Here is a 27,754-nt window from a genome sequence, read left to right on the forward strand (position 1 = left end):
CCTTGGCAATGGCCTGTAATGTTTTGGAGGCAACAGGGACCTTCCTGGCCAACAACTCACTGGAAGGTATCCCATCCCTGAAACTGAAAATTTTCTATTAACAATCTATGGCTTCTGGGCGTGCCATTATTCAAGAAAGTAGATTTTCATATGTCTTATTCAGAATATTTTTGAATTTGATTGACCCTCCCCCACCCTTCTTTTATACAGTCTTTCCCCCTGACCTTGCTTAGGCCTTTCCCCTCCCTGTAATCTGCTCTTCTACTTACATATGCACAGTACTATCCCGTAAGGCTTATGGGCCTCTGATACTGATTTTTGGTTTCAGCTCACACACAAGTGTATACATTTGTAGCTAGGATCCACATACGAGTGAGAACATGCAACATTTGGCTTTCTGGGCCTGATTTACCTCACTTAGTATAATCCTTTCCAGATCCATCCATAAGTAATTAGTTTTTTTTTTTTTTGTTTGTTTGTTTTTTGGTTTTTCAAGGTAGGGTCTCACTCTGGCTCAGGCTGACCTGAAATTCACTCTGTAGTCTCAGGGTAGGCTCAACAATCCTCCTACCTCTGCCTCCCAAGTGCTGGGATTAAAGGTGTACACCACCACGCCCGGCTTAGTATTTTTTTTAAAGAATGTATAATAAGTTTTTAAAAGTACAGCATCAGTCCACCTGGCTTAGTCACATGAACAATCAGTGTCAGGTAATCTGCGCTTTCCTATGTGGGAGGTTGAGTGATGATGTCATTCAGTAAATTCTGCTGATGGCTCTGTTTCATTCTTCTACTTTACAGTTGTTGTTTTTTCTTTTTTCTTTTTTTTTTTTTTTTTTTTTGGTTTTTCGAAGTAGGGTCTCACTCTGGCTCAGGCTGACCTGGAATTCACTATGTAGTCTCAGGGTGGCCTCGAACTCTCGGCAATCCTCCTACCTCTGCCTCCCAAGTGCTGGGATTAAAGGCGTGCGCCACCACGCCCGGCTTAGTTGTTTGTTTTTTTAAGTAGGGGTCACTCTAGCTCAGGCTGACCTGGATCTCGTTCTAGTCTCAAGCTGGCCTCAAACTCATAGCAATCTTCCTACCTCTGTCTCCCCAGTGCTGGGATTACAAGCCTATGCCACCATGCCCAACCCACTCTGCAGTTTAATATGATCTCTAACTATATATGTAAATAATTTTCAGCTTATGTTGTGTGTGGACTATACACACAAACATATCTATGTACCAGTCACCTCTGTGCCCTAATGTGCGCGGCTGGGTTATTCCTCCCCTGTGTACCGCGCTTGACCAGTGTTCCGTTGTGTCTAGTTCTGTCTGCATTGTCAGTAGCCCATGCTTTTCTCCTGTATGACTAAAGAAACTGTTGTGACACAAATTGCCAATTTCCTCTCTTTCTTCTACTTTTCCACCTTTTGGATTGCTTATTATTATTTTTTTTTTATTTATTTGAGAGAGAAAAAGAGAGAGAGAGAAAGAAAGAGGAAGAAAAAGAGAGAAAATGGCCTCCAGCCACTGCAAACTCCTGTTTCTACTTTTTGTTTTGTTTTGTTTTGTTTTGGTTTTTTGAGGTGGGGTTTCACTGTAGTCCAGGCTAACCTGGGATTCACTATATAGTCTCATGCTCGCCTTGAACTCACGACAATCCTCTTACCTCTACATTCTAAGTGTTCTGATTAAAGGAGTATACCACCATGCCAGATTGTTTCTACATTTTTGTTTAACTTTCAGACCTATTTAGGAAAACCTACCATAAAGAAACAATCCAAATGGCTGGAGGGATGGCTTAGTAGTTAAGACTCTTGCCTTCAAAGCCAAAGGACTTCAATTTGATTTCCCAGGACCCATGTAAGGCAGATGCACAAGGTGGCGCATGCACTTGGAGTTCATTTGCAGTGGCTAGAGACCCTTACCTGTTTTCTCTATCTGCAGTTTTCTCCCTGTTGCAAATAAGTATTTTTTTAAATGAAGAAACACATTTTTTGTTTCATTTCATTTGTTTTTTGTTTTGTTTTTATAATTTTTTTTTATTAACAGTTTCCATGATTGTAAACAATATCCCATGCTAATACCTTCCCTCCCCCCAATTTTCCCTTTGAAATTCCACTCCCTCATATTCCCTCCCCCTCTCAATTTGTCTCTCTCTTATTTTTTTTTTACATAAATGAAAAGACATGTTTATTAATTACAAAGCAACATAGTATATAGTTCCCCAAGTTGACACAGTTCTTATCAAAACCTCAGCAATATCTTTTATAGGCATAGATCAAAATTATATAAACTTTATATGAGAAGGAAATGAGCAAAAAAGCTAATGTTTTTGAAAAAGAACAAAGTGTGGGAAGTCACACTGGTTGATGTTAAGCCGCAAATATCTAATAAGTAGTCAAGACTGCATGGCATTATATGAGGAAAAGATGCTTAGACAAATGACACAGAACAAACAATCCAAAAATAAGCTTCACAGACATGGCCAACATGTTTGAGGGTATTTTTTTTTTAATTCTGAGACAAGGTCTTAGTACCCCAGTGTGACCTCAAACTACTGATATTACCTCAGCCCCCTCCCAAATTTAAGAATCATAGACATGTGCCATCACAGCTTTTTTTTTTTTAATTTTTATTAACATTTTCCATGATTACAAAATATATCCCATGGTAATTCCCTCCCTCCCCACCCCCACACTTTCCCATTTGAAATTCCATTCTCCATCATATCTCCTCCCAATCTCAATAAGTCTCTCTCTTATTTTTGTGTCATGATCTTTTCCTCCTATTATGATGGTCTTGTGTAGGTAGTGTCAGGCACTGTGAGGTCATGGATATTCAGGCCATTTTGTGTCTGGAGGAGCACGTTGTAAGGAGTCCTACCCTTCCTTTGGCTCTTACATTCTTTCCGCCACCTCTTCCGCAATAGACCCTGAGCATTGGAAGGTGTGATAGAGATATTGCAGTGCTGAGCACTTCTGTCACTTCTTTCCAGCACCATGGTGACTTCTGAGTCATCCCAAGGTCACTGCCATCTGAAAAGAGAAGATTCTCTACCAAAAGTGAGAGTAGCATTAATATAAAGGTATGAACATTAAGAGAAGTGCTTACTGGGCAAAGAAACATATTTTTTTTAATTCTTTTTTTAAATTTTTATTTATTTATTTGAGAGTGACAGAGAAAGAGGCAGAGAGAGGGAGAGAGAGAGAGTGAGAGAGAGAAATGGGTGCACCAGGGCTTCCAGCAAACAAACTCCAGATGCGTGCGCCCCCTTGTGCATCTGGCTAACGTGGGTCCTGGGGAATCGAGCCTCAAGCCAGGGTCTTTAGACTTCACAGGCAAGCGCTTAACCGCTAAGCCATCTCTCCAGCCCTAAAGAAATATATTTTTATAGCACATAAAGCATACTGGCAAATTATTTTTCAACTTACAGTACTTCTAATGGCTCATGAGGGTATAATTTCTACCATGGAATTGGGAACATCAGCAGATTTCCAAACTGACAGCTCTACCTGTGCCAAACATGGCAACCCTTGGAGAGAGAAAGCCAGCGTTGCCATCGAATAAACCGTCTAAGAAAACATGCATGCAGGGCCTCCCCTAGTCCCACGGGCATCTTCATGTGCTCTGATTTTGTTGCTTTCATTCATTCTTTTTTTTTTTTTACCTCTTCCTTCCAGTTTGCCTTTAAAACAGTTCCAGTTATCAAGCATGTTGTTAGAACAAATTTCCTTTACTTTGGGCCTGTGACTCAATTCATACATGTAGAGATTATGTGTGCCTGTATGTGTGCATGCATGTGTGCATGGGTCTGATAATTTCAAATGAATTTATGATAGAGATAAAACTGTAAACCAAATTTTCTTTTCATGTATTCAAATAATTTACCCATAAAGCTGCTTAAATTAAAAAAAAAAAAAAAACCCTTGCCAAGTAGTGAACTAATTCACTTTTCTTATACATTCAGTGTTAAGTAGTGAGATTCCACTCAAGGTGACATTGAAGGCATTCTCTACAGCTGGCTTCCATGCTGCTTTTTAAAGTGTATTTCTAAATCCTGATGATAATCTTATCTGTGGGATTAAAGACAGGCTTCCCCAGTGGGGAGTTTTACTCTGGGCTGGCCTGCGGGGCCAAGTCCCTGGTCTTCCTACTTGGTATGCAGTGGCCCGATGACAGAGTCAGCTTGTTTGTCAGTAGTTTCCCAAACATGCTAATGTTGCTTTCCCCAGTAGGCCTTGGCATTTCTATCAAGATAGAAAAAAGCTTGAAATAGCGCAATGCTAAATTACTGTGTGTTTCCATGCCGCAGTATTCAATTTATGTTTATATGAATTCTCTCACCCTCAGCCTATGTAATGATAGTCTTAAGGATTTTTTTTTTTCCAAAAAGGAAAGGCAGCGGAGCAGAGACACACACACACACACACACACATTTGCATGCACTAATTATGCTTACTGACTAGACTGAGAACAGTTGTAAATAGACCAGTTGCTGCACAGATGTAAACCCCAAGTAGAATTCCAGCACACACAGTTTTGAAGAAACAGAGGACCGGCAGGCTGTGAACAGGCTGTTATTCCACCCTGTGTTTCGAAATGCAAAACCAGGTCCTCCAAAAGAGCAGCAATGAAGAACTTAGTCTGTCTAGTCTTGCCATAATTTTGAACTATAAAGCAGAAAATTTAAGAATAATAAGGTCCTCACTTATACGTGGAAGCTACAAAGCTTATACATAAGAAGTAGAGGTTAGGTGGGCTGGAGAGATGGCTTAATGGTTAAGGCACTTGCCTGTGCAGGCAAAGGACCTAGATTTGATCCCCCAGAAGCCCCATAAACCAGATACACATGGTAAAGCACGCGTCTGGAGTTTGTTTGCAGTGGCTTGAGGCCCTGGTGTGCCCATTCTCTCCCCCCACCCCTTCTCTCTCTGTCTCTCAAATAAGTAAATTTTTTTTAAAATAAAAAGAAGTAGGGTTTAGAGTACTGGTTTCCAGAGCTGAAGAAGGGTGTGGGGAAGGGAGGAGAGAAAAATGATATGATAGAAGGTTCTGGAGGAGGTTAGGATAGGACTAATTCTGACTCTCTGTAGCACAGAAGGGGAACTATGGTTGATGACAATTGAATATTTCAAAGTGGACTACAGAAGGTTTTGAATGTTACATCACAAGTGACAGATGCCTGAGGTGACAGATATGTACCTTTAATTTGATCCTTACACATAATATGTATATGCTGATATGCCACATTATATTCATGAATACAATTAAAATTTTTTTAAACAAATAGTAAGCTTGATATTTTATATTTATTTCTTTAATTGACAGAGAAAGAGGGAAAGTGAGAGAGAGAATGGGCGCGTCAGGGCCTCCAGCCACTGCGCACGAACTTCAGACGCATGCAACCCCTTGTGCATCTGGCTAACGTGGGTCCTGGGGAATTGAACCTGGGTCCTTTGGCCTTACAGGCAAATGTCTTAACTGCTGAGCCATCCCACCAGCCCACAACTAAAATTTTCAAAAGGAATTTAGAGATTTGGAGATCAAGGACTGGTGCTGGAGAGATGGCTTACTGGTTAAGGTACTTACCTATGAAGCCTAAGGACTGAGGTTAGATTCCCCAGTACCTATGTAAGCCAGATGCACAAGTTGACACCTGTCTGGATTTTGTTTACAGTGGCTAGAAGCCCTGTGTGCCCTAAATAAATAAAATTAAAAAAAAAAATCAAACTGCTGAGCTTGCGTTCCACAAATGTTCTGAGCAGACATTGTCATGACAAGGAATAAGTAAATTTCCCTTTTATTCAGTAGCTGATGCTGGAGAAGTGGGAATTCTACCGTGTAAGGGATGTGGGTAGGTTTGGACGGCATTGCTAGACATCCTAGATAAAAGACGTATGCAGGTACCTAGCAGAATTTGAGGAAAAACAATCGTCTCTTTGACTTGCGGGCATACAAGAGGATAGCTTTGCCAGTCCAAATACTCAGTGCCATTTCCTTTGTACAGGGCAACAACACACAGTGACCTTATTCTGAGAGCCACGAAGTTGGGGATCCCTTACCGAGTCATTCACAATGCCTCCATCATGAATGCTGTAGGCTGCTGTGGGTTACAGGTAATGCTACAAAGGAAGTTTCTTAATTTTTAAAATTATTTTCTTTGATTTTTTTGATAGCTTCCATAATTGTAGACAAGAAACCGTGTAATTCCGCCTCCCCCCCCCCCACTTTCCCCTTTGAAACTCCACTCTCCATCATATCCCCTCCACCTCTCAATCAGTCTCTTTTATTTTGATGTCATGATCTTTTCCTCCTCTTATGATGGTCTTGTGTAGGTAGTGTCAGGCACTGTGAGGTCATGGATATCCAGGCCATTTTGTGTCTGGAGGAGCACACTGTGAGGAGTCCTGCCCTTCCTTTGGCTCTTATGTTCTTTTCACCACCTTTTCTGCAATGGACCATGAGCCTTGGAAGGTGTGATAGAGATGTGTCAGCTGTTTTTTTTTTTTATTGTTTTTTTTTTAATTGGGGGAGAGATAGTAGGCACAGCAGGGTCTCTAGCCACTGCAGACGAATTCCATATGCATGTACCACTTTGTGTATCTGGCTTATGTGGGTCCTAGGGAATTGAACTTGGGTCCTTTAGCTTTGTAGGCAAGTGCCTTAACCACTAAGCCATCTCTCCAGTCCTAATTTGGTTCTTTTAATTGGCTTATTGAGGGCAGGTAGACTACCCTGGTTTGTCAGGGCAGCCAGGGCACAGACTGTTCAACCTTAACTCTGGTAATGATGGGGAATAGGCCAAGACAGCTTTTTATAGGCAGAGACAGAGGTCCACAAAGATGCTAGCTTGCCTTCCTGTGACCCACAGATAGGTGACAAAAATTGGCAGAGTAACAGAACCCCAAAAGTGAATGTTTTTTTTTTTAAATATTTTTTTTTTTTTGTTCATTTTTTTTAATTTATTTGAGAGCGACAGACACAGGGAGAAAGACAGATAGAGGGAGAGAGAGAGAATAGGCACGCCAGGGCTTCCAGCCTCTGCAAACGAACTCCAGATGCGTGCGCCCCCCTTGTGCATCTGGCTAACGTGGGACCTGGGGAACCGAGCCTCGAACCGGGGTCCTTAGGCTTCACAGGCAAGCGCTTAACTGCTAAGCCATCTCTCCAGCCCGAATGTTTTTTTTTTAATCTTTGACTCAAAGCAGGAAATGTCACTAGGCTTGCAGAAACCTGGATGTTCCACCCTCCAGGAAAGATCTCTAGATTAAGCTTGCGCCCTTCCTAGACACAGCAGCTCTGGTCCTTATCTAAGATCATTGGCAAAGCTGTAAAGTCTGGACTTGGTCCATAGTAACCTGCCGACCTGGTCCTCCTCACGTGGCCACGCCCCGTAAAAATCCCCGACCTGAGTCTCGAGGTGGGCTTCTCAGACCCCTCCTGCCTCCCTGGGCAGGAACTCCACCCTGCTTCCTTCTCTTATTTCCAGGTTTAAGCCTTCTGTCTCTCTGTCCTCCTAAAGCTCTAAAATATAATAAAATTGCTTTGAACCTTCTCCTCTGGTCCGTGGATTTCATTCTTCAAATTCATGGGACAAGGATCTGGAGCGTCCCAAATTACCGGTACATTAGCATGCAGGGAGCCCGGCCCCCCTGCGCCCCCTCCCACCCCCCCATCTCACTCAAGATAGCCGAAGCAGCAACCAGCAACTTCCTGCTTCTCCCTCCGCTTAGCATGCCTGGGGGTCGGACCCCTCCTGCAGCCTCTTGAGCCCACCCACCAACCGGGTCACCCCTCCACACACGAGTCTGAAGAGGAGGTTCATCTTAGTGGGATGTCTGACCCATACAAAGGAGCACAGCGCGTGCCAGCCTCTCGGTCCCCCTTCTTCCTCTGGGTCTGTCTGAGTCCGTGTGTGTTGGTCACCTAGGCCGGGGCAGGCCGGCTCTCTGTCCCCATGCTTTCCCGAGCCCTGGGCTGGACGGTTTCCTGCCTTGCTCCTGATGTCTTTCTCTCCTTAAGCTCTGAATCTTAACTGACTCCGAGTTTTCTCTAATCCTTCCAGCCCTGTTTTCGGTGGGTGGGGGGTCTTTTTTCCCTGAAGATTTCTGTACGTGCTGGACGTTCTCACCATCCTGGCCCCCCGCTTTCCAGCTGAGTAAGGGGGAGAATCTCTTTTTTGGCTTGGGCCTTCCTGCAAGCCTTCCCTCTAGATCCTAACTCTCCCTTAAAATAAACCTTATAATTCATAATTTATCCCTCTCTGACACTGCATTTTCAACCTTCTAACCTCGGACAAAGGACCCAAAAGTCGGGGTCCATGGGCCTGTGATCTCCAGCGTCTTTATGGAATTTGATCTCTCCCTGGATCCAAAATCCTGGTCAGTACGAGCCGTTGTGAACACTGCTGCGGTGAACATTGATCTGCGATAAGTTGACTTCGAATCCTTTGGCTAAATTCTCAGAAGCGATGTAGCTGACACAGGACAGTCTAGGTTTAGTTTTTTGAGAAGCCTCCGTACCGATTCCCCTAGCGGCCGGGCTAGTTCACGTTCCCACCAGTGGTGCCCAGGGCGCCCTCCGGCCACATGCCCACCAGCCTTTGTCGTGACCTGCTTATTGACTGCTGGGGCGCCCGGGCAGAGTCGCAGTCTCAGAGGTTTCCATTCGCAGCGCTGGTGGTTCGTGAGGACGCGTCTCCAGGCCGATCCTTTGAGAACTGCTTGCTTCGTCCTTGTGCCTAGTCATCGACTGGGGATGTTTGACTTCTTGTTCAGCTTTTTGAGTTCTTTATATATTCTAGGTGTTCACCTTCTAGCAGAGGTGTAGCTATGAATAGGGGAGATCTTTCTAGCTTCTACAGTTTCTTTAGAATAATTTTTTTTTAAAGAACAGCAGTTTCCATGGTAACATTACTTACATGCTCAAATTAGGAAAATACAGTAGGTGTAAAGAAGAAGAAAAAAAAAAGCCAGGTGTGGTGGCACACGCTTTTGATCCTAGCACTCTGGAGGCAGAGGTAGGAGGATCACCATGAGTTCGAGGCCACCCTGAGACTCCATAGTGAATTCCAGGTCAGCCTGGGCTAGAGTGAGACCCTACCTCGAAAGACCAAAAAGGAAAAGGAAGAATAAGGAAAACAAAAAAAACACCCATGGTCTCGACCTAGAGACGCCCAGAGTCTTCATTTTGGCATGTCTTTCTTTAGCACTTGGGGGGGGGGGAGGGAGGGGGGAGAGGGAGGGAGGGAGGGAGAGTGAGTGTGTGTGTGTGTGTATGTGTGTACACCGCGGCCTGACAGAGGTTAGAAGATGCTGAAATTCAGTGTTGCTTCTTTGTGTATTGTGTTTGTGTTCTGTCTCTTGTTGTTTTCCTCCTCCTCCTTCTCCCCTTGCCCTTCTCTGTTGTTTTTTTTCTTTTTTTTTTTTGATTTTACGAGGTAGCGTCTCACTCTAGCCCAGGCTGACCTGGAATTCACTATGTAGTCTTAGGGTGGCCTCGAACTCACAGTGATCCTCCTACCTCTGCCCCTCCCCAGTGCTGGGATTAAAGGTGTGCGCCACCACGCCCGGCCTTATTTTTCTTTCTTTCTTTCTTTCTTTCTTTTTTTTTTTTTTTTTGGTGGAGAGGATTGAACCCAGGTCCTCATATAAGCCAGGCATATTCTCCCCTTTATCATTTTATTAATCATTAGTGTGATGAGTATGCTAATGATTTTGCATACATGTTAAGTCTGAAATGGTTTTGAGACATGTTAAAGGACAGATAAATGACTCAGTTTTGGAAAACCAGATAGCTGTGATTTCTGGATAAAAACTCATCAATTGCGGCTGACTTCAGACAAAAACATTCTGCACTTTCCTCATAGTGAAATGCTTCCTCTCTTTGGGTGTTGCATAAATGACCTTGAGTATTACCATATGTTTTTTTGTTTACATAGTTCACATCTGTTTTGGAAAATGTACATTACTTTCAAAAAGTAGCAACTTAATTTCTTTTGTTTTGTACACTTAGGATAATCAGCATTGTTGACCTTACAGTAGTTTTAACTGTTAATTTTTTATGAGAGTTTATTTATTTGAGAGAGAAAGAAGGAGATAGGGAATAGTTATGCCAGGGCCTCCAGCCATTGCCAGTGAATTTCAGATGTATGTCCCCCCTTGTGCATCTGCCTTTAAGTGGGTACTAGGGAATTGAACCTGGGTCCTTAGGCTTTGTAGGCCTAAACTGCTAAGCCATCTCTCCAGCCACTACTGTTAATGTTTTTTTTTTAAATATTTTATTTTTATTTATTTATTTGACAAAGAAAGAGGGAGGGAGATAGGGAGAGAACAGGCATGCCAGGGCCTCCAGCCATTGCAAATGAACTCCAGACATGTGCCCCCTCCTTGTGCATATAGCTAACATGGGTCCTGGGGAATTGAACCTGTGTCCTTGGGCTTTGCACCTTAACCACTAAGCCAGCCCTCCAGCCCTCCAGCCAGTTTTTAAAAGCATTAATTGGTTTCATTGTTTTCTGGGACTTAATGTAGGAATGATGAAATCGAGCCCAGTACAAAGAACGTAATTAGGACATGAGACCTTCATATGGTTCAGTAACCATGGATGAGCTCAGCTCATAGAAAAGAACGTAATTAGGACATTAGACCTTCACATGGTTCTGTAACCATGGATGAGCTCAGCTCATAGAAAAGCTTTTATTTCTTTCTTTTGTTTTGTTTGTTTGTTTTTTTGGGTTTTTGAGGTAGGGTCTCATGTGGCCCAGGCTGACCTGGAATCACCTTTGGGCTCTTAGGGTGGCCTCAAACTCACATCAATTCTCCTACCTCTGTCTCCCAAGTGCTGGGAGATTAAAGGCGTGCACCACCATGCCTGCCTTTATTTCTTTCAGTTATCACTACTTGCTAGATATAGTGTATTAATTTTTTCTTTGTTTTCCTTTTTTTTATTATTTATTTGCAAGTAGAGATAAAGAGAGAGAGAGAGAGAGACAAAGGCAGAGAAAGACAAATAGTATGGCAGTGCCAGGGCCTCTTTCTGCTGCAGACAAACTCCAGACGCATGTGCCACTTTGTTCATCTGGCCTTACGTGGCTACTGGAGATTTGAACCCATGACATCAGGCTTTGTAGGCAAGCACCTTAATTGTTGAGCCATCTTCTCTCCAGCCCTGTTTTCCATTTTATTTTATTTTTTTAAATTTATTTATTTGAGAGCAACAGACAGAGAAAGAATGGGCGCACCAGGGCCTCCAGCCAATGCAAACGAACTCCAGACCCGTGCACCCCCTTGTGCTACTGGCTAACATGGGACCTGGAGAATTGAGCCTTGAACCAGGGTCCTTAGGCTACATAGGCAAGTGCTTAACCACTAAGCCATTTCTCCAGCCCGTTTTCCATTTTAAACTGTTGTTTCTAATTTCAATTTATTTATATTTGCTTATTTTGGCTTTATTTTTTTTTCCAATACGCCTGTGTATGTTTGCGTGCGTGTGTGTGCGTGTGTGTGTGTGTGTGCACGCGCGTGCGTGTGTGCAGGGATATGTGTATACATGGGGAGGCCAGAGGCCCACCTCAGGTGTCACCTCACTGGCCTGGAGCTCACTGATCAGCTGGGCTAGTTGGCCAGTGAGCCGCAGGGATGCTGCTGTCTCTTCCTCCCAGCGCTGGGATTGCTACGCGCGGGCCTGACTGCATGCATCCCGAGGACTGAACTTGGGTTCTCGTGCTCGAGGCAGGCACTTTGTCCATTGAGGTGTCTCTCCAACCCCGTTCTGCTTTGCTGAGGTAGAGTGTTTCTCTGTAGCCCAGGCTTGCCTTAACTCACCATCATTGTGTACCAGTATTGCATGCCATCACACCCACTTAATCATTATTTTATAGTAACACATTATTATTTATGCTTAATAGTTTTCTTTTTATTTGCTGGTGTGTGTGTATGCCTGTGATACTCTATGCATCTGGCTTTACATACTGGGGAATTGAACCCTGGTCATTAGGCTTTGTAGACAAGTACCTTAACTGCTGAGCCATCTCTCCAGCCCTTTAGCATATAAAAAAAAAAAAAAAACCAAAAAACTGCCATCCAAAACAAAGAAATATCCTACAAACCACATAAAATATTTTTGTTTATTTTACAAATTAACAGAAGCATTAGAGCCTAGTTATGGAGTAGCATTTTTACAGAGCGCCTTTACGTCTGAAAGGAGGTATTGGTGGCAGTGAGGTGAATTGGGAGGCTGTTAGGGCCACTCTGACCAGGGGTATCAAAGACTCAAATAAGGTGGTGGGGAAAGATGAGTCATCAGTTTCTGCATCAGTTATGCAGCTGAAAGTGACAGGAATGGGCATTTACTCAGATGTCAAAAACTTTAGCATTAAGTTTTATCACACACCGACTTGAAACTGTCTTCTTTGTACGGTGCCTCGACAAGAACTTTATCATTTGAACACACTTGTACATGTTTTTGGTGTTCACAAGCCTAGGAGTGGCAGAACGGCACTTTCACTACCGCCCCAGTTAGAGAGAGGGACTTCGAGCAGTGTCACGTGATTAGCAAGTGACGTCACATGATTAGCAGGTTGCAGAGCCTGAACTCAGAACAAGGGCTTCTCTGCGCGGGATGTAGAACCAGACTAACGTAGGTGACGTGCAGTGCAGAGAAGCTTGCTGAGGTCAGGGCTGAAGCCAGGTGGACCATGTGGGCACAGAGCAGATGTGGAGAAGGTTGCTCGTTGTGAAATGTTAAAGTAAGGGAGCTGCTGCAGCTCCCTGTATGTGGCTGAACACACATCCCACCAGAGCAGCTTATGGGAGGAAAGGGTTGGTTTCAAGCCGACAGAATCCAGGGAAATGCCATCGATGGCAGAAGCTGGTGCACTCCATCATGTGTCAGCATAGAGGAGAGAGAGAGGGAGAGAGAGAGAGAGAGAGAGAGAGAGGGAGGGAGGGAGGGAGGGGGGGGGCAGGAACCATGAACAGCCAGAGCTCAAACTGCCCTGAGCCCACCTCAGAGCCCGACTATAAGGTCTCATGAACCCTCGTGAACCCTTCTCCAGCACAGCTCCACATAAGTTGCAAGCTTAATTAAAAAAAAAAAAAAAGTTTCGAGTCTATGGATGGGTCCATGTGTTCCAACCACCACAGGAACAAAGGAAACTTAAAAGTTAAACTAGGGATTGGAGACGAATTTTGAGCAATGACTGGAGTGAATACATACTTTGTTGATTTTACTGAGAAACATGACTGTTACAGTGAGGTTGCGTTGCAGGCAGAAATCACCCGACCAAGAGCAGCTTGTAGGAAATAGAAGGTTTATTTTGACTTACAGACTCGAGTGGACGCTCCATGATAACAGGGGAAATGATGGCATGAGCAGAGGGTGGACATCACCCCCTGGCCAACATAAAGTAGACAATAGCAACAGGAGAGTGTGCCAAACACGGCATGGGGGTGCTGGCTATAAATAATACCCATAAGCCCGCCCCCAACAGTACACCGCCTCCAGGAGCCATTAATTCCCAAATCTCCATCAGCTGGGAATTTAGAATTCAGAACACCTAAGTTTATGGGGGACACCTGAATCAAACCACCACAGTGACCTTAGACATAAGTTTGTGTTTTTATCAGCTGTGTTACCTTAGGTTAATCAGTTGACCTTTCTGAGCCTTGGTGGTTGTGGTAGTTTGTGTGGGTGTCCCCCAGTAGGGTCAGGTGTTTATTTTTGTTTATTTTTTTTAAATTTTTTTGTTTATTCTTATTTATTTGAGAGTGACAGACAGAGAGAGAAGCAGGCGGAGAGAGAGAGAGAATGGGCGCGCCAGGGCTTCCAGCCACTGCAAACGAACTCCAGACGCGTGCGCCCCCTTGTGCATCTGGCTAACGTGGGACCTGGGGAACCGAGCCTCGAACCGGGGTCCTTAGGCTTCACAGGCAAGCGCTTAACCGCTAAGCCATCTCTCCATCCTGGTCAAGCGTTTATTCAGGTTTGAAACTGGATCTCCAGGCACCTGGCTGGAGGTGGGGTCACCGTGGACAGATCCTGGCATCCAGCCTGAAGGTCTGCAGAGAGCAGTCTGTGTTCTGCCTGGTTTTTTTGTTTTTGTTTTTGTTCTTGCTTTGGGTGGTTGGTTTCTCTTTTTTGCCATTATGGCACTTCCCCTGGATCTGTCAGCTTCAGCAAATCCCCACCTCCCATAAACTGTGCCTGGTTTGGAAGTTCATCCCAGCGCCATCCAGTGACTACGACAGTGGTCTCATCTCTAAGTGAATCTGTTCACCTCGGGAAACCTCTCTGAGTGTTGAAACGTGAAGTGGCAGTGAAGGGCTCCATCATCAACTCGGTTTTCTGTCTGTTCCAGCTGTATAAGTTTGGAGAGACGGTGTCTATCGTTTTCTGGACGGACACCTGGAGACCGGAGAGCTTCTTCGACAAGGTGAAGAGGAACAGACACAGCGGCGTGCACACGCTGTGCCTGCTGGGTAAGAGCGGCTCCGCGGCGCTGCTTCCCTTCTTCCATTCGGAGTTAGAGTGAGCAGCGTTCTGGAGGTAGCCAGCTAGCGGCAAAAAGGAGGACTGGCGAGATGGTTCAGCTGGTAAAGGCTCTTGCTTGAAACATATGCCATCCAGGATTCCATTTCCCAGTACCCACATTAAAAGAGAGGGACACAGTCTGGATATATATATTTTTTTAAATTTTTATTTATTTGAGAGCGACACAGAGAGAAAGAGGCAGATATAGAGTTTGGGCACGCCAGGGCCTCCAGCCACTGCAAACGAACTGCAGACGCATGCGCCCCCTTGTGCATCTGGCTAACGTGGGACCTGGGGAATCGAGCCTCGAACCGGGGTCCTTAGGCTTCACAGGCAAGCGCTTAACCGCTAAGCCATCTCTCCAGCCTCAGTCTAGCTATTTTATACACTGTACTTTGCTGCCCTCTAACAACCTATACATCCACTCCAGCACTCTGTGTTTACCGTCATTACTGCCTTTTGGCAGACAAATATCAAGCATTAGTCTCACCACTGAACATTTGGCATTTTCTAGAACATTTTCTGAACACAGAATCATAGTGGTATGTCCCAAAGAGTCTCTGGAGGTCATTTCATTGACACCTGTAAAACAGGTGGAGTTGAAGTTCAGAAGACGGAGTGATCTCCCCATAGCGCGTGGCCAGTTGGTGGCAGAACTGGCAGGATCCAGATGGCCTCTTCCTCCCAGCTTTTCTCACTCTGTTCTGCCTCCCGAATTTTATTTTCCACTTAGTGCGGAAAGAGCCAGGGCTGCTGTCTTTGTAGAGCAACACAGTGCTCCCAAGCTTCAATGACACAGGCTTTGCTTTCGACCAGAGACTCTAAAATTGTAGTAAGTCATATATTTCTTACTCCCTGTTCCAATGGCAAATGTTGTCGAAAGAAATACTAAGCTGGGCGTGGTGGCGCAGACCTTTAATTCCAGCGCTCGGGAGGCAGAGGTAGGAGGATTGCTGTGAGTTCGAGACCACCTTGAGACTACATAGTGAGTTCCAGGTCAGCTTGGACCAGAGTGAGACCTTGCCTCAAAAAACCAAACAAAGAGTCATGTGGCTGGGATTTCACAGGAGGCAGGAATGGGTTCAGTAGACTGGGCCCTCGTTGTGTGCTGTGGCCTGCAGCCTGCTTTATGAAAAATGTCTTATGCTTTTTTTTAAATTTTTTTGTTTTTTATTTATTTATTTAAGAGTGACAGAGAAAGAGGCAGATAGATAGATAGAGAATGGGCACGCCAGGACCTCCAGCCACTGCAAAGGACCTCCAGACGCATGTGCCCCTTGTGCATCTGGCTAACGTGGGTCCTGGAGAATTGAGCCTCGAACCAGGGTCCTTAGGCTTGACAGGCAAGCGCTTAACCGCTAAGCCATCTCTCCAGCCCTTATGATTTTTTTAAAGATTTTTTTTTTTTTTTTTTTTTTTTGAGGTAGGGTTTTGCCCAGGCTGACCTGGAATTTGCTAAGTAGTCTCAGGGTGACCTTGAACTCCAGACAATCCTCCTATTTCTGCCTCCCAAGTGCTTGTATTAAAGGCATGCACCACCATGCTAATTTTCTTTTTTTTTTTTTTTGAGAGGGGGAGAGAGAGAAAAATGGGTGTGTGAAGGCCTTTAATCACTGCAAATGAACTCCAGGCCCATGTACCACCTTGTGCATCTGGCTTTACGTGGGTACTGGGGAGTCAGACCTGGGTCCTTTGTCTTTGCCAGCAAGCACCTTAACTGCTGAGCTGTCTAAAGAACATTTTGTTGTTGTTCGTTTTTGTTTGTTTCTTTTTGAGTTTTTCCAGGTCGGGTCTTGCTCTGGTCCAGATCTGGAATTCACTACGTAGTCTCAGGCTGTCCTCAGACTCGTGGTGATCCTCCTACCTCTGCCAAGTGCTGGGATTAAAGGCATGCACCACCATGCCTGGCTGTTAGTGCTTTTTAATAATTACTTGGTTTTATACTTTTGTTCTTGGAGTTTCCGTTTGACAGGAGACGCTTTTGGAGTCCTTACTAACCCAAACGCTGGCCTTTGCCATTGTGTTCTCATCTTTTTAGCCCAAACTCAGAGCTAACTTAGGCCAGGAGTAGGGTATATTCAAAGTAGGATGATGGGGGAAGATACCTTTTAAAAGAATCTTGTTAAAAGGAGTGAACTAAACTGAAGGATGAGAAGTGGGGATACTAGGGTGCACATGTGTTTTGAAACAAGACTCGTTTTTATTTTTTCTTTTTGGTTTTCAAGATAAGGTTTCACTCTAGCTCAGGCTGACTGGGAATTAACTAGATAGTCTCAGGGTGGCCTAGAACTCACAGCAATCTTCCTACATCTGCCTCCCAAGTGCAAGACTCAATTTTTTTTTTTTTCCCCTTAGAGAAAGTGAGAAAGAGAGAGAGGGGGGGAGATAATTGGTGCACCAGGGCCTCAGCCACTGAAATTGAATTCCAGACGCTTCTGCCACCTCATTGGGCATGTATGACCTTGTGCTTGCCTCATCTTTGTGCAGCTGGCTAATGTGGGATCTTGAGAGTGGAACATGGATCCTTAGGCTTCGCAGGCAAGCGCCTTAATCACTAAGCCATCTCTCTAGCACAAGACTCGAATTTTTAAAACAGAATGAGGGAAGAGGAGCCTAAGGCGTAGGCAACCCAGTAATTTCTCCAACTGTTCGTTCAAAATGCAGGCAGGAGCTAGGTGTAGTAGTGCACGCCTTTAATCCCAGCACTCGGGAGGCAGAGGAAGGAGAATCACTGAGTTTGAGGCCACCCTGAGACTGCGTAGTGAATTCCAGGTGAGCCTGAGCTAGAGCCAAACCCTACCTCGACAAAAAAAAAACCTGTGGGAGAGAGTACCGCATCTACCTTTGGAGATACAAGTAGGGAATGTGCTCACAGGGGCTTATGAGAGCTTACAGGCGCCCAACACGGGATTTGGTTCATTGAGATATTAATGGAAGGAAGTACTAGACATTGGTTCTGCTCACAGAGGTTTGAAACCTGTGAGTTAAGTACATCAGAGGTAAGGACATCTTTAAGTTCCTTACCCACTGGCAGACAGGAAGATACACCCAAACCCTGGCTCTTGAGCTGTTTGGAAGTGCCAGCTCCCTCCTTAGCTTCCTGGGAAAAGACAAGCTTCAAAGTGTAACTTCTTACTCTGTTAGCCAAGGCAGGAACAGGCTGTGAAGTGTAGGACGGCACCGTTCCAAGTTCTCCCATCAGAGAGCCCATCATTTAAGCATTTATTTCAGTCCGTACTTACTGAAAACCTGCTATGGGTCGAGCCCTTTGGGGATTAGTGAGGACAAATCATCATAGGAAGCCATACTAATAATTTGCTTGATGACAAGATCAATACCCGTGATATAGTAGAGGCTAATCAAAGGTCACGTAATAGTCATTACACAGATGTTTCTAAGAACAAGGAATTTGAGCTCATGTTGCTTAAAGGCGCTGTCGCTGGGCTAGGGAGAAGGTGGTAGGAGAGTCACATGAATGTGTTGATTTAGGAGGCATTCGTAATGTTTCACATTATGCAAGGCTAGGCCTCGATGCTGAGGTGGGCAGACAGGGAAAAAGCAAAACTGGTCTGGCTTAGATAAATTCATGTTGCAGCCTTATTTGCCTTTAAAAGTTCTTCGTAATTATAAAAGGTCTTATATCATCAATAAGACTTTATGGCAGTGTGTGGACCCCTACAATCCCAGCCCTCGGGAGCTGGTAGCAAGATTGCTAGCTTGAGTCTAGTCTGAGTTACATAGCCACAAACAAACAGCATTTCACAAAGTTGAGGTGAATGAATTAGTATTGTACTGCAAATCATTGAATTTGTATCATTTAAAGGAAATAATAGGATTTAATTTATGCTGGTAATTATAGTGGAGATCACATTTTTGATAACAGATGCTCATTTTTTCCACATGTAGTTGACAACTTGAAATACATTTTTTTTTCTTTTTGGTTTTTCGAGGTAGGGCCTCACTGTGGTCCAGGCTGACCCAGAATTCACTATGTAATCTCAGGGTGGCCTCGAACTGACAGCGAGCCTCCTACCTCTGCCTCCTGAATGCTGGGATTAAAGGCGTGCACCACCACACCCGTCTAACTTGAAATATTAAATAACATATGGTACTTCAAATCTGAAAAATAACTTCAGCATTGGTTCCATGAACGTTGAAAGCCGTATATGTGAGATTACCCACTGCTATCATTTCCAAGCGATCTTCCTGTCTTTCATAAGAAGAAATTTCACCATCACTAAAGAAGGTCTTTGAAGTCTACAGGAGAAGATGCATTGACGCCAGACTTACTTTCCAAGCCAAGCGTTGGTTGAGTGTTTGTCCCGGCGCAGGAGCCGGCAGCGGCCGCTGCTCTCCTGTCGCGTGTGCTGTACCTGCGCCGAGCTTGGCCGCCTGCTTGTCACCTTTTCCAGGCAGGTCAGTCGGGCAGCCATGATTCAGAAGTAGGAAGGAGCAAATATTTGCCACCAGGGAGCTGTCAGAGTCTGTGAGCACAGAGGTGATGTCTGGGCAGATCGCTGTGGTGCCCCACACCTGGCAGTACTCTGAAGCCCTGTTGAAAGCGTGGCATTAAGGTATTTCTTCATAATTATGGCACGTTCCACCATTTATCTGAAAGCAGAAGTTAATTCCGAAATCGTTGTAAGAATCTTTATTTTCTATTTATGTGACATCCATTGAAGATGCCTGAAAACTAGCATAGAATAGGAACATAGCTGGACATTTTAGCTGAGTCTGTGTAGTTACCAGTTAGTCGAGATTTTGATTAGGTGCTAGGTCATGAATATGCCAATGTTTATCTAATTCTTTAATTTGGCTTTTTTTCAGCTGGAAGCCTAGATCCCTGCAGGATGCTCTCAGGGCCAAGCTCATGACTGTTTTCTACGAGTGGCCTTTCCAGAACCATAGGTGGTCATTTTAAGGAGCTTGCCTGCAAAGCCTAACAACCGAGGCTTGATTCCCCAGTACCCATGTTAAGTAGATGCACAAAGTGGCATGTGCAGCTGGGGTTCATGTGCAGGGGCTGGAGAGCATGGAGTGTCCTTCCCTCTATCTGTGTCACTTCTCTCTCTGCTTGCAAATAAATTAAAAAAAATTTTTAATCACAAACAAAAGTAGCTGCCCAGAAGTGTGAACAGAGACCTCACAAACTCATGCTTATTTGGGGGGAACTCTGGAAGAATGCTGCCCCAAAATGTAGGTGACTCTTGATGGAAGTATAAGGGTTTGGGATACAGTAGTTATTTTAAATTAAAAGCACTGTTTTTTTTTTTAATTGTTAAATTACCATACAGGGTTTTAGGTATCATTATAGCATTTTCAAACACTGTTGGTTTCAGTTGGTTCCCCCCTCCCTCCCTCCTCCATCCCCCTGTTTCCCCTCAGGCCCGCCCTCCTCCTTTCTGTTTAGATGGGTTATGTGTCCTTTCACCCCTCCCCCACTCTGGTCATTGTCATCTCATTACCTGCTCGAGGTCACCATTCTCGTGTTAGGTTTTACCCACACTTGTATGTCTGTGTGTATGTGTGTGTGTATGTACATGCATACATACATGCGGGCTAGGATCCACGAATGAGAGAGAACATGGATGTTGGACTACCTCAATATATTTCTTTCCAGATCCATTCATTTTCCTACAGATTTCATAATTTCATTTTGCCTTACTGCTAAGTGAAATTCCACTGTGTGTACATTTTTTAAATAACTTTTGTGCTCACTTTATTTATTGGAGAGCAACAGAGAGAGAGAGAGAGAGAGAGAGAGGCAAATAGAGAGAGAATGGGCACACCAGGGCCTCCAGCCACTGCAAACGAACTCCAGATGCATGTGTCCCCCTTGTACATCTGGCTTTCATGGGTCCTGGGGAATCGAGCCTCGAACCAGGATCCTTAGGCATCACAGGCAAGTGCTTAAGCGCTAAGCCATCTCTCCAGCCCTGTGTATACATTTTTATTATCCATTCATTGTTGATGAAATCTGGGCTGCTTCCATGGTCTAGTTATTGTGAATAGAGCAGTAGTAAACATGAATGCGAAAGTACCTCTGTGGTAGGATATGGAGCCCTTTGGAGACATGCCCAGGAGTGGTATAGCTGGGTATGTGGCAGCTCTAGCTCCTATTTTTTAGGAAACCTTTGCCCACGCATGGTGGCACATACCTTTAATCCTAGCAGTTGGGAGGCTGAAGTAGAAGACTTGCTATGAGTTCGAGGCCAGCCAGGGAAAACAGTGAATTCCACGTCAGCCTGAGCTAGAGCTAAACACTACCTCAAAAACCAAAAAAAAAAAAAAAAAAAAAAAAGCCCGAACTCTTAATTTTATCATGCTGTACTGCTTTGCACTCCCACTAACAGCAAGAGTTTGCTTTCCCCTCACAAGCATTTGTTATAATCCTTCCAATTAAGGTGGATGGAGTCTCAAGGTGATTTTATTTTGCATTTCCCTTATGCCGGGGCATGTTGAACACATTTATTTACTTATTTATATACAAGCAGAGATACAGAGGGAGAGAGAGAGAGGGAGAATGGGCATTGTAGGGCTTCTTGGCACTATAAACTCCAGCTGCATGTATCACTTTGTGCATCTGGCTTTGCATGAGTACTAGAGAATCAAACTCTGATCGTTAGATTTTACAGGCAAGTGCCGTAACCATTGAGCCATCTCTCCAGCTCCTTGAACACTTTTCAAAATACTTCCTGGGCATTTGGGTTTCTTTTGTGAACTCTCTATTCATTTTGTAGCCCATTTGGTAATTGCATGTTGGGTATGTAATTTTTACAGCCTTTTATAAATTCTCGATATTAACCTCCTGTCAGAAGGATAGCTGGCAAGACTTTTCTCCCATCCTGTAGTCTGTCTGTTCACTTTGCTGGTGGGTTTTTTTTGTTGCTGTTGTTGTTGTTTTTGGTTTTCTTTTTCTTTCTTCTTTTTTTTTTTTCTGTACAGAAACTTTTAAATTAGTTCCTGAGGCTGTTGCTTGGGCTATTTGAGTCCTGTCCAGAATGTTCTTGCTTATATCTTGAGGCATATTCCCTGTGTTTTGCTTTACCACTTTCAGTAGTTCACGTTTTAAAGTAAGGCCTTGGATCCACTTCGTTTCTACAGGGTGGGAGATACAGGCCTACTTTATTCTTCTGTGCGCGATATCCAGTTTGGCCAGCACCGTTTGTTGACTAAGCTGTCCTTTTCCAGCCGATTGTTTTTTGCCTTATGGGTCACAGTTTAAGCGACCCAAGCTGTGTGGGTTTATGTCTTGGCCCGCTTTTCCGTTCCGTCGGTGCGCATGTCTGTCCCGGGCGGTGCGGTGCTCTCACCGTCCCCGTCACTGGGCATTTGAGGCCAGGCCTGAGGGTCCTCAGCTGTGTTCTTTCTCCGCACAGCAGCTGCAGCTAGTCATGGTTGGTTGGTTGGTTTGTTTGTTTGTTTTGTTGCCATATAAATTACTGAGTTTTTTTTTACACTTTGGTGAGGAAAGTCATTGTAGTCTTGGTGATTGCATTGAATCTGTGGATTACTTTTGGTATTACTGTCATTTTCATAGTATTAATTCTGCCATTCTATAAGCATGGACGATCCTTCCATTGTCTTTAAAATACTGTTTCTTTTTCTTCTTGCAGACATCAAAGTAAAGGAGCAGTCTCTGGAAAATCTAATGAAGTAAGTTCTTATTCTGAGGATATATATACATCCATTGGAATTCCTTGAAGAAATCATAAATTCTGCTTAAATGGCCCAGTTCCAAACACTGCTGAAAAGTGAGCTTACATCAACAAGTAAACAGAGAACACGCTGTTTTTAAAAATTGATAAGCAGGCTGGAGAGGTGGCTCAGTGGTTCAGATGCTTGCATGTCTGCAAAACCTAATGGCCTACGTTCAAGTGCCCACATAAAGCCAGAGGCACAAAATGGCACATTCATCTGGACTTTATAGCAGCCAGAGGCACTGGCATGCCCATATTCATTCATTCTCTCTCTCTCTTCCTCTCCTTGCACATAAATATTTTTAAAAAAATGGTAAGTAGTTTGATCAAGTCATAGATTCGTCACTGAACAATAACGGGCATGTACCAGTAAATCTTTGAACAGATGGATGGTTGGGAAGGAAAGCGTAAGAGTTTGAGTCCCATGTTCACCTCCAGCTGTTGCCCGAGGGCAGCTCACCTCCGTCTGCACTCGGGACCCGTGTGGAGTAAAAGAATCTGTGCTTAGGCACAGTGCAGTCAGTGGAGCTCCTCATGTGTGGTCACAGGAGTCACAGTGCAGTCAGTGGAGCTCCTCATGTGGTCACAGGAGTCACAGTGCAGTCAGTGGAGCTCCTCATGTGTGGTCACAGGAGTCACAGTGCAGTCAGTGGAGCTCCTCATGTGTGGTCACAGGAGTCACAGTGCAGTCAGTGGAGCTCCTCGTGTGTGGTCACGGTGGTCACAGTGCAGTCAGTGGAGCTCCTCGTGTGTGGTCACGGTGGTCACAGTGCAGTCAGGGGAGCTCCTCGTGTGTGGTCACAGGAGTCACAGTGCAGTCAGTGGAGCTCCTCGTGTGTGGTCACGGTGGTCACAGTGCAGTCAGTGGAGCTCCTCGTGTGTGGTCACGGTGGTCACAGTGCAGTCAGTGGAGCTCCTCATGTGTGGTCACAGGAGTCACAGTGCAGTCAGGGGAGCTCCTCGTGTGTGGTCACGGTGGTCACAGTGCAGTCAGGGGAGCTCCTCGTGTGTGGTCACAGGAGTCACAGTGCAGTCAGTGGAGCTCCTCGTGTGTGGTCACGGTGGTCACAGTGCAGTCAGTGGAGCTCCTCATGTGTGGTCACGGGAGTCACAGTGCAGTCAGTGGAGCTCCTCATGTGTGGTCACAGTGCAGGTCAGTGGAACTCCTCGTGTGTGGTCACGGGAGTCACAGTGCAGTCAGTGGAGCTCCTGCCTGCCCACATGTGTTTCATAGCCATGGAATGATTACAACCATTACATGTTGTTTGAAAGCTCTAATACATAAATATAATTTATTAACATAATTTATAATATTTAGAAGTAAATCTTTCCAATGGAAGCTTAACATCCAAATTAAAATGTGCTGAAAGTGTATGTCCGACTTTAAAAAGCTTAATATAAAAATAACGTTTGCAGCCAGGCGTGGTGTCGCACACCTTTAATCCCAGCACTTGGGAGGTAGAGGTAGGTGGATCGCTGCAAGTTCAAGGCCACCCTGAGACTACATAGTGAATACCAGGTCAGCCTGAGCTAGAGTGAAACCCTACCTCAAAAAACCAAACAAAAATATAATAATAATAATGTTTTGGCTGAAGAGAGGGCTTAGCAGTTAAGGTTCTTGCCTATAAAGCCTCTGCAGTTGCTGGAGTCCCTGAACACCTACCCCCTCCCACTGCCTTGCTCTATACATCCCAAATAACAAAATATGTTTTTAAAAATATTCCATTATTTATTTGTTTGACAGAGAAAGAGGGAGAAAGGGAGAGAGAGTGAGAGAGAGAATATGGGCGTGCCAAGGCCCCCAGCCCCTGCAAACAAATTCCAGGCACATGTGCCCCCTTGTGCATCTGGCTAATGTGGGTCCTGGGGAATCGGACCAGGGTCCTTTGGCTTTGCAGGCAAACGCCTTAACCACTAAGCCATCCCTCCAGCCCAACAAAATATTTTTTAAAAATAATAATAGTTTTCAGTAATTCTATGTAAGCTCATCATGATGGTGCACACCTTTAATTCTATCACGCTGGAGGTAAAAATAGGATCACTGAGAGTTTGAGGCCAGTCTAAGACTACCGAGTGAATTCCTTGTCAGCCTGGGTTACAGTGAAACCCTACTTCAAAAAGCCAAGATGTATGTGTGTGTGTGTGTATGTATATATTTTCATATTCTAGGGCTGGAGAGATGGCTTAGTGGTTAAGGTGTTTGCCTGTCAAGCCAAAGAACCCAGGTTCAATTCCCTAGGACCCACATAAGCCAGATGCATAAGATGGTACATTAATCTGGTTTGTTTACCGTGGCTGAATGCCCTGGTCCATATATTCTCTTTGTCTGCTGCTTTTTCTTTCTCTCTCTCTGAAATAAAGTATTTTTTTAAATTCGATATAAATAATTATTAAAGTATAATGTGGATTATACTGAATCAAACATATGCTGTTAAAATTAATTTTGCCTTTTTAAACTTGTCACTGGGGCTACTGGAATATTTGAGATTATATAGTAGTTTGTATTATATTTCTACTGGGTAGCACTGATAAAGAAAATAGTTTTGTAAATCAACATAATCACCAGTATAAACTATTTTCCTCCATTCTAAAAGCTTACTTTTTGGTTGTTATAATCATCAAAGAAATCTGGCAGGCTTTTGAGGCATACAGAAATAAGCATGTATTAATAATTAATAAGTCAAGATTTTCAGATTTTAATAAGTCTACCTTTCTTAGAGGAAAAGGTGAAAAAGTAAAGCCAAACACAAGAAATAGTAAGGCTGGGGAGAGCTCAGTGGATAGAGCGCTTGCTGTGCATGCATGAGAATCTGAGGTTAGATCCCTAGAACTCAGTGAAAGCCTCGGGCTGTGGCAAAATGGGAGGGAGAGAGAATGCCCTGGAGGCCCGCGGGTCAGCTACCCGGAGAAGGCTGCCCTGAGCTCGTCTCTAACCCTAACCTGAGCACTCTGGCATGCACATGCCTAGGCTCACAGAATTCAAAATAAAAAAACATAATGCCGGGCGTGGTGGTGCATGCTTTTAATCCCGGCACCGGGGAGGCAGAGGTAGGAGGATCGCCATGAGTTCGAGGCCACCCTGAGACTTCGTAGTGAATTCCAGGTCAGCCTGGGCTAGAGCGAGACCCTACCTCAAAATAACAAAACAAAAAGTGAAAAAAATAAAAAACATAGAGCGGGGGGGCTAGAAGGATGGCTTAGCAGTTAAGACGTGTTTGCCTGCAAAGCCAAAGGACCCTGGTTCCATTCCCCAGGACCCACTTTAGCTAGATGCACAAGGTGCGCACGCATCTAGCGTTCGTTTGCAGTGGCTAAAGGCCCTGGCACCCCCATTCTCTGTCTCTCCCGCCCCCTCTTTCTCTGTCAAATAAATAAATAAATAAAAATAAAATATATAAAAAAATATAGAGCCGGGCATGGTGGTGCACACCTGTATAATCCCAGTACTCAGGAGGCAGAGGTAGGAGGATCACGTGAGTTCGAGGCCACCCTGGGACTACATAGTGAATTCCAGGTCCACCTGGCCTAGAGTGAGTCCCTACTTTGATAAAACAATTAAAAACATTAAAAGAACACTAGCCAGGCATGGTGGCGCACGCCTTTAATCCCAGCACTCGGGAGGCAGAGGTAGGAGGATCGCCATGAGTTCGAGGCCACCCTGAGACTTCGTAGTGAATTCCAGGTCAGCCTGAGCCAGAGTGAGACCCTACCTCGAAAAACAAAACAAAAAAACAAAACAAAAATAAATAAATAAATAAAAGAACACTATAGAACCTGATTAAACTAGGATTTATGCCAAGTTGACATTTCATTTGAGTTATGCTTGCTAAGGCATCACTTTGAATAAAAATAACTCTGATCTAGGCATCTGTCTTTGTTACTGGATTTTTAACCCTGCCATCATTTCAGTGACATTGGGGGCTGCTGATGTAGAACACAGAAGAAAGCTGATGAGACTTAAACCATCCCTGTACCCACACTTTGGTGTATGTAGTAAGGTGGGTTTCGTGTGAAGACCCCACAGTGTAAGCCGAGTTGCTTCACTGCGCCTGAGGGAGTAACTGCATGTAGTGTCAGACTTGACGTTTCATGGATAAGAACAGCGGCACCCAGCTTTCTTCTTACAGGGGAAGGAAGATCTACGAACCTCCTCGGTACATGAGTGTCAATCAAGCAGCCCAGCAGCTCCTGGAAATCATTCAGAATCACAGAGAGCGTGGAGAAGAACCAGGTACTCAGGACCCTGTAGAGGCTGTCCTCGTCCTTCTGCGGCTATACTGCGTGTGTGTGTGTGTGTGTGTGTGTGTGTGTGTGTGTGTGTGTGTGTGAGAGAGAGAGAGAGAGAGAGAGAGAGAGAGAGAGAGAGAGAGAGAGAGACAGAGAGAGAGAGAGATCGAATGCCTCCCACCCATTCACACACCATCCCTGAAGCAGGAGGCAGTATTTTTGCATTGCACTACGTTTCATGTCCTTTTTGTTTTGTTTTGTTTTTTCGAGGTAGGGTCTCACTCTGGTTCAGGCTGACCTGGAATTCACTCTGTAGTTTCAGGGTGGCCTTGAACTCACAGCGATCCTCCTACCTCTGCCTCCCGAGTGCTGGGATTAAAGGCGTGCGCCATCACACCTGGCTTCATGTCCTTTTTTCCTAAGTTTATTGCATAGGGTTTAAGTTGTACTGAAAGAAAAATAATGGAGGTCTGTATAATAAGATTAACACAGTTTTTTTTTTGTTTGTTTGTTTGTTTATTGTTGTTGTTGTTTTTTCTGAGGTAGGGTCTTGCTCTAGCCCAGACTTGACTTGGAATTCACTATGTAGTCTCAGGGTGGCCTTGAACTCATGGTGATCCTCCTAACTCAGCCTGGGCTAGAGCAAGACCCTACCTTGAAAAAAAAAAATAGAGGTTTTTGAGTGATCATTGCATATTTTACTCTCACTTGGAGCTGTTGCTACATTTGTGAAAGTCTGTCCTGTCTTCATAACCTTGTGCTGAGTTTCTTCGCGGCTGCTCCTCCTCGTCTGAGGCGAGGCACCGTCGTGGAGGAGCGCAGTCACTAGAGCTTTCCTCAACAGCGCGTCCAGTGACAGGGCAGCTCTTGAGCTGATAGGTTAACAAGGAGCATTATTCTGAACTTAAAAGCATAAGCCGTGCGGAAGTAGCTGAGACTTGTTAAGGGCTCTGTCATTTACTAAATACTCTTACTGTCCATTGTATTTCGCGTCACAGTCACCACTTAAGAGCTAATGATACATTCTTTTTAAAATAAGGAAACTGACGTTTGTCCCATAGCTAAATAAGGGGCTGAACAGAAACTCAAATCCATAAATTTATCTCAACCTCACGTTTGTTATTTCAGTCTCTCTTGGTCCATATGTGCATATCTCAAGAATTTATTTAAAACAAAATTGTGTCACAACATATTCACTGAGAATCTGTTTTGAGACAGATGTTAGGCCATTATAAGGAGTATGGGATAGCAGTAGTTATTTATTAAGTTGCTTAAGCCCAACACGTATGAATCTTTGGAACTCCCAAAGG

At 44.4% G+C, this 27,754-nt stretch overlaps 1 protein-coding gene across 1 annotated transcript in view; it reads left to right on the top strand.

The window, feature by feature from the left end:
- The window catches only part of Dph5 (diphthamide biosynthesis 5), a 38,922-nt gene that overhangs the window by 10,493 nt on the left and 675 nt on the right, over positions 1-27,754 (top strand). Inside the window, exons 4-7 of the mRNA XM_045138347.1 lie at positions 5,993-6,101; positions 14,345-14,465; positions 22,134-22,173; positions 26,345-26,448. Coding sequence (XP_044994282.1) covers positions 5,993-6,101; positions 14,345-14,465; positions 22,134-22,173; positions 26,345-26,448 — 374 coding nt within the window. The remainder of the gene's footprint in view (positions 1-5,992; positions 6,102-14,344; positions 14,466-22,133; positions 22,174-26,344; positions 26,449-27,754) is intronic.

The sequence above is a fragment of the Jaculus jaculus genome, chromosome 19 (genome assembly GCF_020740685.1).
Source record: "Jaculus jaculus isolate mJacJac1 chromosome 19, mJacJac1.mat.Y.cur, whole genome shotgun sequence".
Lineage (NCBI taxonomy): Eukaryota > Metazoa > Chordata > Mammalia > Rodentia > Dipodidae > Jaculus > Jaculus jaculus.